The 12,448-nt window shown below is 40.1% G+C and overlaps 1 protein-coding gene across 8 annotated transcripts in view; it reads left to right on the top strand.

The window, feature by feature from the left end:
• Positions 1–6,809: 6,809 nt before the first annotated feature.
• Positions 6,810–12,448, top strand: part of EXOC1 (exocyst complex component 1) — a 52,313-nt gene continuing 46,674 nt past the window's right edge. For all 8 annotated transcript variants that reach the window (XM_090266849.1, XM_090266847.1, XM_090266843.1 and 5 more), the window contains exons 1-2: positions 6,810–6,967; positions 11,149–11,282. In XM_090266849.1, the coding sequence (XP_090122975.1) occupies positions 11,159–11,282 (124 nt within the window). In that variant the 5' untranslated portion in view covers positions 6,810–6,967; positions 11,149–11,158. The remainder of the gene's footprint in view (positions 6,968–11,148; positions 11,283–12,448) is intronic.

Below are 12,448 nucleotides of genomic sequence, written 5' to 3'. Positions count from 1 at the left end.
CTTGCTACTCACAAATATTTTACTTGAAAAACTGAAGATTCTGTGGGAAGATAGTTAACGAACTATTACAGAAGTACCAAATAGTATTTACATACAACAGTTACGGAGACTCATTCCGTTCCTCTCCTAGGAAGTCCATGATCCTGAAAGGCCTTCATTAATGGCAAAAATTAATCATCTATACTCTCTGTCACTAAGCAATAATAGCAATAACAACAGCTTTATCTTTGTACAGTTTCAGTGCTACTTATCAGAAAGTTACTTACTAACTGTTGTTTAAACACATTATTTAGTATATGTGGAAATACATCTTCCCACTGAATTTTATTCATACAAGTGGTGAAATTTTATGACTCTTTGGGATAAAGGAAAAATATAACTTTAAAGCAGAGAGCTTACCATTAGACCTGATTTTTAGCAAAAATGAATATGGTGAAGCCTGTGTAGCATTTATATTTATCTTGAATTGTTTACACCCCGAGGGTGCAGGTCTGGGCTTGCCAGTGACATAGCTTCTAAATTCCCCAAGTGCAGAGAGTAGAAAATCCTATGGCCAGTGCTTGACCTGAGTGTATTAACAAAGTCATGCTGAGAACCATTAACCTCTACTTCAAGCCAAAATATGTAAAGACTTTTGTCCATGGTGGGCAATTGCCAGGAGAGATTCAGAATTAGGTGCAAGATGATTCTTCACTTATGAGAGAATCTCTCTGAATGGTAATAGGGAACTTAGCATTGTATCTGTTATTGTAATATCACCCCACAATGGGTACCTGCATTTAAAAAAAGCTTTGAGATGCAATGTGCTTTTTCAAGCCAACCTTTGCCTTCCTGTATCTGCATATCTAATTGTATTACTTCTCTATATTGGATGTGATTCTATTATCTAGTTAATATTTATTTTTAAATATTTATTTAATTAATACTGACACATTCAGTCACTCCCTAACTTCCTTCTATAGAGCTGAAAATAAATGGGAAGTATTAAACATATTTAACATCTGTTTCTAATAAAGCCTAAAACAATTGCTTTATGTGCATAATAGTAGAAGCTCTTCTTTCATCTTGTCACTGTTAAAGTCATTTATAAAGTAAGATTCTAAAAAGTGGAACACTATGACACTCATGCTCACTGTTCCAAAAAAAATTACTTGGTGTTCTTTGTCTTGATACTAATGGTCTGACATGTCTGGAAAACTGTTCATTCTTTAGATATGAATGTGCATAAATGAGTCACAAGAAAACAATGCTAAGAAATAAAAAAGAAAAAATAAAAATAACTGATAAATATCCCCCAAATTAGGAATAAGGAAAAAATAAAATCATATGAACCCATATAAATTTCTCAAACACATAAAGACCCCTTGGCTTCATACTCAAACTAAAATCAATAAGACTTAAATTAGAGGACAGTTTGGACCACAGTAAGGTCGTCGTCGTCGGTGGCGGCAGCTGTCCGTCTCGAGAGACGATGGTGTAGCTTCTTAAGAGTCTATCTGCACCGCCGAGAATGGCTGTGCAGTCCAACTAGGGAGTGACACGGTATCTGTCTCCTCCCGTGTTGAATCGACATCTTGTGATGACACTGGAGTGTCCTCTCCAGTGAAGCTGAAGCTACAGAGCCTGGGCAGGGTGATATGGAGGGTCTGCTGTTGCCCATGCAGCAGACCCCCCCTCTCTTCGCAGCTGAAGGGTCCAAGGGAAAGACGGAGTCAATACAGCTTGGCTTCAGGTGCGCCGCAGGAGTTGCCGGTGTTGACTACAACGTCAAACCGCCTTAGGGACTCCGGCTCCGGATTTTCTGTCGGGGTTTACTCCCTTAGCCTTTCCCCTGAAGAGGTATGCCGCAAGGCAGCGGAGGTTTTTTGGAATCAGAGTTTTCCTTCTCTGATGTGCCCTGACTGGAAGATCGAACCAGCGACACTTAGCTCGCAGGCCAACGCTCAATCCACTGAGCCAAACCAGCCAGGGGTCCACAGTAAGGTAAGCTATACAAAAGCCCTCCTATGTGGAGTTTCTCACTAAATAAAGTTCACAAAGCCAGGTGTGCTAGCCACCCATTGGTGCATCATCAGGCAGAGTCTTGGAGGCAGTAGTACACTTCTGCCCTTCCTTCCTCAGGACTTTCAAGCTGAGGAAATGAACACCCCTTCATCCTCTAAAATGTATGAAATGAGTGCAGATTACTCTGGGTGCTCTGGGATCATCGAGCCTCCCCAAGCCTCATGCCTCTGCCTTGTCGGTACACAGTATTGAGTGATTTCCTTGAGGAAACAATGAACTTCAGTGATCCTTCCAATATTGTTAAATCATCAATACTCACTACCTTTGGCCATTTGGATGAGACTTTTCTCTTGGGGAAAAGTCTTCAATGAAAAAATTATTTCAGGCTAGCCAAATATGAGATTGCCTTATACATGATATATGTTAATATGTACAGCCTTCTGTCTGTGAAAAAGAAGCAGGACCTCAGGGCCTGAGTCACTCTTATACATTGTTTAAGAATAGAAATATACTTAATTTAATCTTCTAAACTAACCTGAATGTAACAATAGCTAGCATTTATTGAATGCTTGCTATGTGCTAAGCAATGGCCAAGGAATAGCAAATTGCACATGGTTCCAAAAGATGGGGATTATTATTGAACTTATAGAGTTTCAGAAGAGTTACGTAACTTGCCCTGTGGTCATTGAATCAGTAAAGACTAGATTTCAACCCAGGTCTGCACGACCCCAGTGACAATGTACTTTCTACAATTTTATGTTGCTTCCCAAGTCTAATTTGTGTAAATGAATGTGGTAACAAAAAGATTTTCATTGAAACACTACTATGTGCCACTATGTATCCTTGGGTTAGATACTTAGTTAATTAATTTGTGCCTCCATTTTCTAGTCTTTAAAGTTAGGATAATAAAGATTCCTACCTCATAGGGTTGTTGTGTTGTAAGGAATAAATAGTTAATACATGAAAAGTGCTTAGAATAATAGTACATAGAATATATGAGTGCTTTGGTATGAGTACTAGGAACTGGGAATACATCACTGAACAAAAGAGATAAAAGTTCTTGCCTTCATAAAGCTTCATTCTAGAAAAAGGGAAAGAGTAAATAAATAATCCAACAAATAAATGTATGTCAGGAGGTAATGTCATAGTATGTCAGAATGTAATATGAACCATGAAGAAAACCAAAGCAAACCAGGAAGATAAATAATGCTACTTTGGGGCATTGTTTCAAATAGTGCAATCATGGAAGAACTCATTGAAGTAACACTTGAGCAAACACTTAAAGGGATGCAGTCCTGTGCCATGCAAATGTTTAATAAAAAATAATTCCAAGCAGAGGGAAAAGCAAGTGCAAAGGTCCAGTTTGCTTAGACTTTTCAAGGTACAACAAAAAGGTCTATCTAAGGAACTAAAGTAGCATGATCAAGGTGGAGGTAATAGAAGATGAAGTCCTGGTGGGTGGGAAAAGGGGCTGATTGTATAAGGTTTCCTGGGTCATTGAAAGAATGTTGTTTTTTGCTCTGAAACTATTGGATGGCTTTGAGCAAAGTGTAACATTATTGGACTTGTGTTTTAGAAAGCATCTCTCTGGCAGCTCTGTTAAGAATAGCCTGTAGGAAGTGTAGTGAAACAGTTATAGGTGACCATTTGGACTGTAATAGTTAAGGAGAGATATGATATTGGCAATAATCAAAGAAAGAGTAGCAATGGAGATGGTGGGAAGTGGTCAGATTCTGAACACACTTTGAAGATAGAACCAATAAGGTTTCTGGAACGATTAGAGGGGGAATGTGCGAGAAAGATAGGAGTCAAGGACTGGTCTGAGCAGCTGGAAAGAGATACCATTAACTCAAATAGAGAGAACTCAGGGAGAAGCAGTGTTTAGAAAACTTTTGTGTATCCTGTTATATCCTTCCAGCCCCTCTCTTACTCTAGGTGTTGTGATCAACTCTGAGCAGGCAGCAACTAACTTCTCTCAAGAGCAATACAACATCACCTTGCCTCTCTCACTCCCTGCCTACTACGTGGGACACCTGTAGAAACCAGCCCTCCCTACACCAGTCCTACTAGAAATACATAGTGAAACTCTGACCAATGGTAGACTAGAGCTGGTGGATAAATGCTTTTCTTTTCCTCTTTCTTCACTCCAGCACACAGTTGTGAGATACATTTCATAAGGTTCCTCAAAAGGTACCAGAGGATTAATCACCCAATCACTCATGGCAGGCTCAACGGAATAATGCATCCTTGTATTGGCTTTTCCTTATTCTATTCCCTGAACTCAAATTTGCAAATAAACTACCTTTGTCTTGAACTCTGCTTTCAAGGGAAACCTGGGCACCAAAACTGGCTCTAAAGAGGAAACCCTCATTATGGGACTTTGAAAGGCGAGCCTACAAACTGTTCATAAGACAATAAGGAGTCCCTGCTCATTTTAAGTGTTTGGTGGTAAATTGCAAGTGGAAAGTATCCCTGACATACAGTAGCATCACAATTACTCAGTTGTAGCAGATTGGAATGAGGTGCAGACAGAAGATGATTCATTGGATTATAGTAAGAATTATGGTAGCAATGATAATTACAAGGTAGACTGACTTCTGTTAACTGCTTTGGATATCTTAACAAAAGAAAATGACAGCCTCGGTCAGCCAACAATGAAATCATGGCACACTGTGAAAGCACACTTTCAGGACAATGTAGTAACTGAGAAGACTGTGCTAAAAATCAGCCCCAACATATAATCATAAGGGCGGCAGAGCTGCAAAGGAGTCTGAATGCATAGCCTTGAAACATCACCCATTGTCAAAGCCAGGGCCCTACTAGGAAAATGCCAGGACCTGAGCTTTAGAATGTGGATATTTGTGTGGACATGCCTTATAATCTTAAGCGCCCAGGTTTTAGTCATACTCTGTGCCAACAGTCTCCTTTGTCTGGAAATGCTGCAAAGAATAGATCTGAGGCAAGTGTTTCCTAATATAAACTTATTTTCCTCACTATCCACCACCATTACCCTCACTTACTTGAGCCAGCGAGCAGGCTCAGATCTCAGCACTATCTACGTGGGGGATCGCAGTCCCTGCTCTAGAAAAAACTAGACCAGGGCTAATCGATCTCAGTGCTAATGATATTTTGGGCTGGATAATTCTTTATTGTGGAGGGTTGTCCTGTGTATTAAAGTTTGCTTAGCAGTGTTCCTGTCATCTACCCACATGCTTGTACAGTAGAACCCTCCCGTAATGAGAATCAAAATGTCTCCAGACATTACCAAGTGTCCTCTGGAGGTCAAAATGACCCCCAGTTGAGAATCACTGAACAAGACCAACTTAAAAGGAATTACAGAACAGGATGACATGTACCAACAGAAACTAGGGGATTATGTGTGAGAGTGAATTTGTAGAATGTTAAAACAGAAGAATCAGGTTATAAGGCTGGACAGAGCCTTTTACCTGTGATTTGGGATTTAATGTTTTGGCAAGAACATCTGGGGTCAGTTCTAATACAAAGCCTGGGTATCTCCTTAAAACTCGGAAACAATGATGGTCTGTGCTAAATGAGATGTTAAAACAATTTTGAAAGGACATCAACAAAGAAATCAAAAGATTCAGGGCAGTGGACACACAAATTTGGAGTCAGGAAAGAAGTCCAGGCTTCTGAAATGCAACTCACATCCCATCTTTGAAGAGGGATGTAAACATAAAAGTTTTTTTTTTTTTAAGAGGAAACAACAGCACATGCAATTGTTACATAAAGAGTTTCCACAATAAGTGTTTTGAGACCAAGCAGGAAGGACCTAAGGAGTCTGTAAAAATAAGATTAAATACAGGTTCTGCTTTTAAAAGGGAAGTTATTCAATGAAATTAAAAAGCATTCCAAGTAGCACTGACTAGACCATATTGATAACAGTAACAAACACGTTCCCATTTCTGCTTTTTGCAACAAATTATATCTTCAGATAAACACTGAAAGGCACTTTACACAGCTCATTTGCCTCTATCTCAGTGAATCCATCCCTGACAGAGTGAGTTATCAATACTTACTCCCTCCTTTGCATTCCCATGGAACTTAGTCTCTCTCTCTTTTTTTTCCTACCTCTGTCGTTGGGTTTACCCCACTAGGCTGTAATTTATCCACCTATTTAATTGTCTCGCCAATGAGAGTGCGCCCTCTTCCGAGTGGGATCCCTGTCTGTGTAGCTCCAGCACCTAATGCAGCGCTTGGCATAGAGGTGGCACCGTTTGACATAAATGGATCCCTGCAGAACTCTTACAAAGGACTGCTTTGCGCAGGGGCAAAGAAATCGTCCCTTTTAATTTCCAGCACACTTATCTGTCCTGTACCTCTTTTTGTCACTTATTTTATATGTATTTGTGTGTGTCTTGTTTAGCCCTACCAAAATCTTGAACTTCTTCGGGGTAGGATTCATGCCTGAATCACCTCTGCACCTCCATCAAAGTGCCTGGCATAAAAACGGTTGCCAATAATGCAGAGTAAATGGATCACCTGCCTTGCAACCATCAACATTGGTATCATCTGGGCTTCTCAAATTTAACTGGGATTAGGCGTCATTTCGTTAACATTTTAATCGAATCTCAAATAAATTGCTGTAAATGTTTGAATAAATAACTCCTCTAGGGAAAGAAATATCATGAAGCACCAAATCCTCAGGTCCCAAGTCAGTCTCCGAGCCACGGACGCCTTGCCACTGCGTGTCCTTGACACGCCCCTGCGGCGAGACCTCGCCCCGCCTCTCTCCTCCCATCGCCGCCTCTCCTTTCTCTACCGGGTCGATTTCCGGCGCTGGGGGTTGTCACGTGCCCGGACATGGGAAGTGGTGGCTGAACCGCCGCTTCCCCTTCGCTGCTCAATTGAGGGGTGCGCCTTAATAGTGGTGGCCATTCCGCCCCATCGCGTCCCGGTTTTGGAGGCCCTGCCTCGGCACAGCCGGGCTCGGTCCGGCCTTGCGGTAAGCCTTGGGCGGCGACTGCCCAGTGGTCCCTGCGGCGGCGGCGGCGGCGGGCAGAGGAGCGGACAGGCGGGCGCCTGGGTCGGAGGCGGCTCCTCAGCCCCGCTGCAGGCTCAGCGCCCGGGGTCCGGTACCCCTCGCTCCACTGTCAGGCCTCCCTCCTTTCCCCGCCCCTGGGTGAGGCGCGGAGTCCGCTCGGAGCAGCCCCTAGCTTCTTGCTGCCCTGGGGACGGGTAGAGAGAACAAGCATCACACATCCCCTCTGGATCCGCCCGTAGGCACCATACTTCATTTGGGCCGACGACCCTGATCGTTTGCCCGTAGGCGTGGACCGGGGCCGGAGGGCGTGACAGTGCCTGCCTCCTTTTTGTCCAGATTCACATTTTCTTCTAAATCTCTTTAGTGCATTTTCCTGTGTCCGTGCAGTTTTCCCCTCTGGATGACAGTGCTCCACGCGCCGAGATTCCGTGATGGCATAGGGGTCGCAGCCCGCAGGGGCACGGGCCCGGGCTCTGACCAGCTGTTTGTCATGCAGTGTAATGGTCCAGCGCAATGTAAGGAAACAAAGCCAACAGAGTAAGCAGTGGCAGACTGCCTCTGGAACGCGGTCAAACATGGATTCTTGAATCTGGAAAACAGTTTTAGAGGCTCTCCAGTGATGTGTTTATTCACTGTCTTAACAGCGAAGTACATTGTAAAGACTAATCACTGACCCTTAGAATGCAAATGCCATGGAGGCACTGGTGGTCTTCTCTTCATGAACGTGTCCGCCGGAGTCCCCGCTGTACCCTAGAGCAGTGCCTCGCGTTTAGTAGACATGAGTACAGTGTTTGCTGAATGAATGAGGGCCACGTAATGCCTTTCATTATGTCTAACTCCTTTATGAGGTATGATCAGTCTTTTTTTTTTTTTTTTTTAATTGAAGAAAGACTGTGATGTAAACGTTGGCCACTAACAGTCATTCATTTGACCTGTTTTGACTATTCATTTCAGGTTACCTCAAGAGGTATTTGTTGAGTACTTACTAAGAACGAATGCAAAACTATGCCAAAGCGGGGCTTTCTCCCTTCCTTCCCCTCTCCCCCATCTCTTTGTCTCTCTCTTCCAAAAGAGTGCTTGACATCCACAAGCTTACCATTTCCCGAAGCAATTTGCAGCAAGTGCTTGATCGGTTAGTTAATATTGTAATGTGCAATAGCAGTTGAGAGAAAAGATCAGTTTGGATTAATATCTTTATTGAGTTAACTTTATGTAAACTATGAAGTATAATTAGGGTTTGGAAAGATGATATTCCCTGCATTGAAAAGTACATAAACAAGGATTTAAAGGCCAGAAAGAACAACAGGGCTTGGAGTGGAAGGTTTGTATTTGGGGACATTGGTAAAACGTGGAACAAGGGCGTGTTGTGATGAAAGCTGTGTTTTATTATTACGTGTTTGTTGAGGGTTTTGGGGTTGTGGAAACTTGTAAAGAGATCATCAGATACTGTACTGTTAAATATAGTTGATGTGAACTTGGTTTAGTGTGTTGACAGTGGGAACAAAATGGACGGACAAATTATGTGTAGATCAGGGGAAGTCAACACAATGTGGTAACAGATTTCATGTTGACAGTGGAGGAGGAGAATATGACAGATGTTGAACCTGGACATTGTACAAATGTGAGTTGGAAGCTTAGGGAAGCTGTAGTCATGTTATTTCATTCTGTCATTTTGGTTAATTCATTAGATGCCTACTCTGTCCTTGCCAAGTTCTAGGAATACAAAGATGAGTAAGACATGGTCCTTGTCTACCAGAAGCTACTTTCAATAGTGCAGAGAATACAGCTAGCTAGAAAATATGTTTTTAAGTGCTATGTTAGCAGAATAGAGAGGAAATATTAGAAAAATAGAAAGGGCATTATTCTTTGTGTGCGACTACTTCACAGATTTTGAGGGATGAGTTGGACTTTCCCAGGGAGAAAAGAATTCCAGAAAAAGGAAATTGTATTAACAAAACGCAGAGATAGGAAAACTGAACTGGCCTATATCCCATATGGCCTGGGAGTAGGGTGGAGTAGAGCTTTTAACTCAGTGTGTAGGTCCTAGAACATATCAAGAAATCGGTAACACGGACATTTAGTAATAAGCAGAATGGAGGTTAGGATGGGTGAAGATATATAGATGGGAAAGAAGATAGTTGGTGAAAACTGTACTTCATGGCTTCTGTATTCTCTTAAGGGTAGATGGTGAAGCCATTTGCAGAGAGGGAAGAGGCTGACACTAGAGTTGGGGATTGGAAGAGAGAAATTAGGGTTTGCAATGATACTGATGGGGAGGAAGGGGAGGAATCATCAAAGTGTTAAAAGAATTGCTGAACAACATTGAAAGTCTAGCTTTGATTGGATTTAGATATTTGTAATGAGTGCAGTGGACGAGGGACATGTGGCATTCTTAAGTGGGTTAGCCCAAGAGAAGTGGACCAAAAAAAAGCAGTTTAGAGAGATTTATAAATGGATGAACCGATCTGCATAGTAAGATAATTGAAGGGGTAGTGTGGGTGTAGAAAAATGCAGAAGGCGTCCAGGCCAGGCTGGAAAAGAAGCTCCGAGAGGTCAGAGAGACAAAGAAAACAGGAAACAGGGTAGTCTGAAGTCTAGAGGCTGAGATGAGGTGAAAGGGGGAAGATCTGATTTTTGTGAGAAAAGCAATTTTTTGAGTTGGAGCAAAGATAAAATTTTCACAGATTGAGTAAAGTAGAGGAGATACCAAGTTTACAAAAATGTCATTGTATTATAAAAATTCATTCTAAGTCATTTATTTAAAACTCATAATTTCTTCATTTTTCCATAGAAATCGTAGTGTTAGAAGTTAATTTCCTAAGCAAGCTTGCATATATGAAATACTGCATTTGCATTGGAAAATAGTAATATATATGACACACAATATGCATATATTCAAAAAATAAGATTGAAAAGATTTTAAAAATATTTAACTTAAGCTGATATTTTCAAAAATGCTGAATTACATTAGAAAAATGAGATAAGTGGACATCTATTTTTAAATAACTATTCTATTGAGATAGAATTCATATGTCATAAAATTCACCCTTTTCAAATATGTAATTCAGCTTTTTTTAGTATATGTCACTACTATCTAATTCATGGATATTTTCATCACACAAAAAAGAAACCCCATACCCATTAGCAGTCACTTCCCATTCCTCTTTAACCCAGCCCCTGGCAACCACAAATCATTCTGTCTCTGTGGGTTTGTCTACTCTCAATATTTTATAGAAATAGAATCATAAAATATGTTGCTCTTTGTACCTGGCTGCTTTCACTGAGCATGTTTTCAGAATATATCAATGTTTTAGCATCTGTCACTACGTTGTTCCTTTTTATGACCGAATAATATCCCACTATGGATTACATGTCAGTTTGTTACAGCAGTTTATCAGTTGATGGATATTAGTTGTTTCCTCTTTTTGGCTATTGTAATGCTGCTGTGACCATTCATGTACAAGTTTTTGTGTGGACATAAGTTTTCAGTTCTACTGAGTATGTACCTAGGAATGGAATTGCTGGGTCATATGTTAACTCCATATTTAACTTTTTGAGGAATTGCCAAACTGTTTTCCAAAGCAGTTCACCGTTTTACAATTAACCAATATGAGAGTTCCATTTTCTCCACATCTTTGCCAACAGTTGTCTTTTTACGTTTAGCCGTCCTAAACGTGAAGTGGTAGGTATCTCAACGTGGTTCTGATTTGCACTTCTCTAATGTTAGTGATGTAGAACATCTTTTCATGTGCTTCAGATTCTTTGCTCAGTCCTTAATCAGGTTATGTCCTTTTATTATTGAGTTGTAACTGAGTGGTAAAAGTTCTTTATATAGAAAATTTATTTTTAAAGATTGAGCATGGGATTTTACATATTTTTTCTTAAAATCTTATTTATTTATTTATTTTGTATTATAATATTTGGTGAACACTTCCAAAGATTCTAGAGTTTGACAACATCAGTTCTCTCATTTCTATTTCAAATATACAGTTTTTTATTTTATGATATAGGTGTATTAATGTATGAAATCATTTTTTCTGGGCTTATTAGCTATAAATAAGATAATTTTTAATCACAAACAAAACATGTAAGATAGAATGATCTTGAGAATGAGCTTAATATCTGTATTCTGAATTTTTCAGCTGAGTAAAGATGACAGCAATCAAGCATGCATTACAGAGAGACATTTTTACACCAAATGATGAACGCCTGCTGAGTATTGTCAATGTCTGCAAAGCAGGAAAAAAGAAAAAGAATTGTTTTTTGTGTGCCACAGGTGGGTATTTAGTTAAAAAAGAAAAAAAAAAAGAAAAGAAAATGCTTGTTTCGTATTTTTTTATTCCTTAGGGGACTTTTCATCCTTGTTTTAAATAGTCTCATTATCTCTATAATTGGAAAAACTGTTGGGCTAGCAAATTCATTTTTTAAATTGCTTTAAATTAAATATTGAACAGATACAAAGGAATTTCTACCACAAATATATGAGGTCTGGCCAGAAGGTATTCAGCCACGTAATATAAAAAATAGAGACATTTATTGAAGAAGACACAAGATACAAGAAACATTGTACATAGGAGGACAATGACGCCTCAGTCCCCTTCAAAGTAGGCACCTTGGGACCTCACACAGTTCTCCCAATTGCCATCAGCTGCCCTGTCGTATTTTTCTGAATCTCATCAACGGTCTGAAATCTCTTCCCTTTCAAAAGTAATTTTAGTTTTGGGAAAAGCCAGAAAACACAGGGTGCCAAATCTGGGCTGTAGGGGGGCTGAGTCTATTTGGGTGATTTGATGTTTCACCAAAAAACTGCACAAGACTTGATGCAAGAGCAGGCATATTGTCGTGATGAAGCTGCCATTCACTAGTTGCCCATAGCCCCGGCTTTCTGAATCATCCAAATAGTTTCCATGGAGGAATGTTCGCGATGAATGCAAAATTTGTTGCAGATTCATTGCTCTACTTGCTCAGTCATTTTGAATGTGAAGGCTACTCAGTACACACACTCACTCAATGGCATCTACCACCCCCACTGACTAGTACAGTGAAGTCATCATTGTTCACACATAAGCATTCCAGTCCACTCTCCTTAGCTGCCAGGTTACATTGATGTTACACAAACTGTTTTTGTTATATAAAAATGGCTGGACTTTTTCCGGACAGACCTCACACACAACATATGGTATAATATTTGGGTTTTAACATACTGTTAATATATTCAATCTGGTGGGTGTAAAATAACACTTCATTTGCAGTTTTAAATTGTATTAATTAATAATGAGATTGAACCTCTTTTCACAAATTTATTAGCCATTTTGTTTCCTTATCTAAGAAGTTTGCCTGTTAAGACCTTTTGCTCATTTTTCTATTGTGTTGGTTGTTCTTTTACTGACTTTTTAAAAATTCCTTTTAAAATACGGATACTAATTCTTTGTTGTTTATATG

This window comes from Furipterus horrens, unplaced genomic scaffold (assembly GCF_987537825.1).
Source record: "Furipterus horrens unplaced genomic scaffold, mFurHor1.1.pri manual_scaffold_2, whole genome shotgun sequence".
NCBI classification, from domain to species: domain Eukaryota; kingdom Metazoa; phylum Chordata; class Mammalia; order Chiroptera; family Furipteridae; genus Furipterus; species Furipterus horrens.
This window is presented reverse-complemented; position numbering and strand designations above follow the sequence as displayed.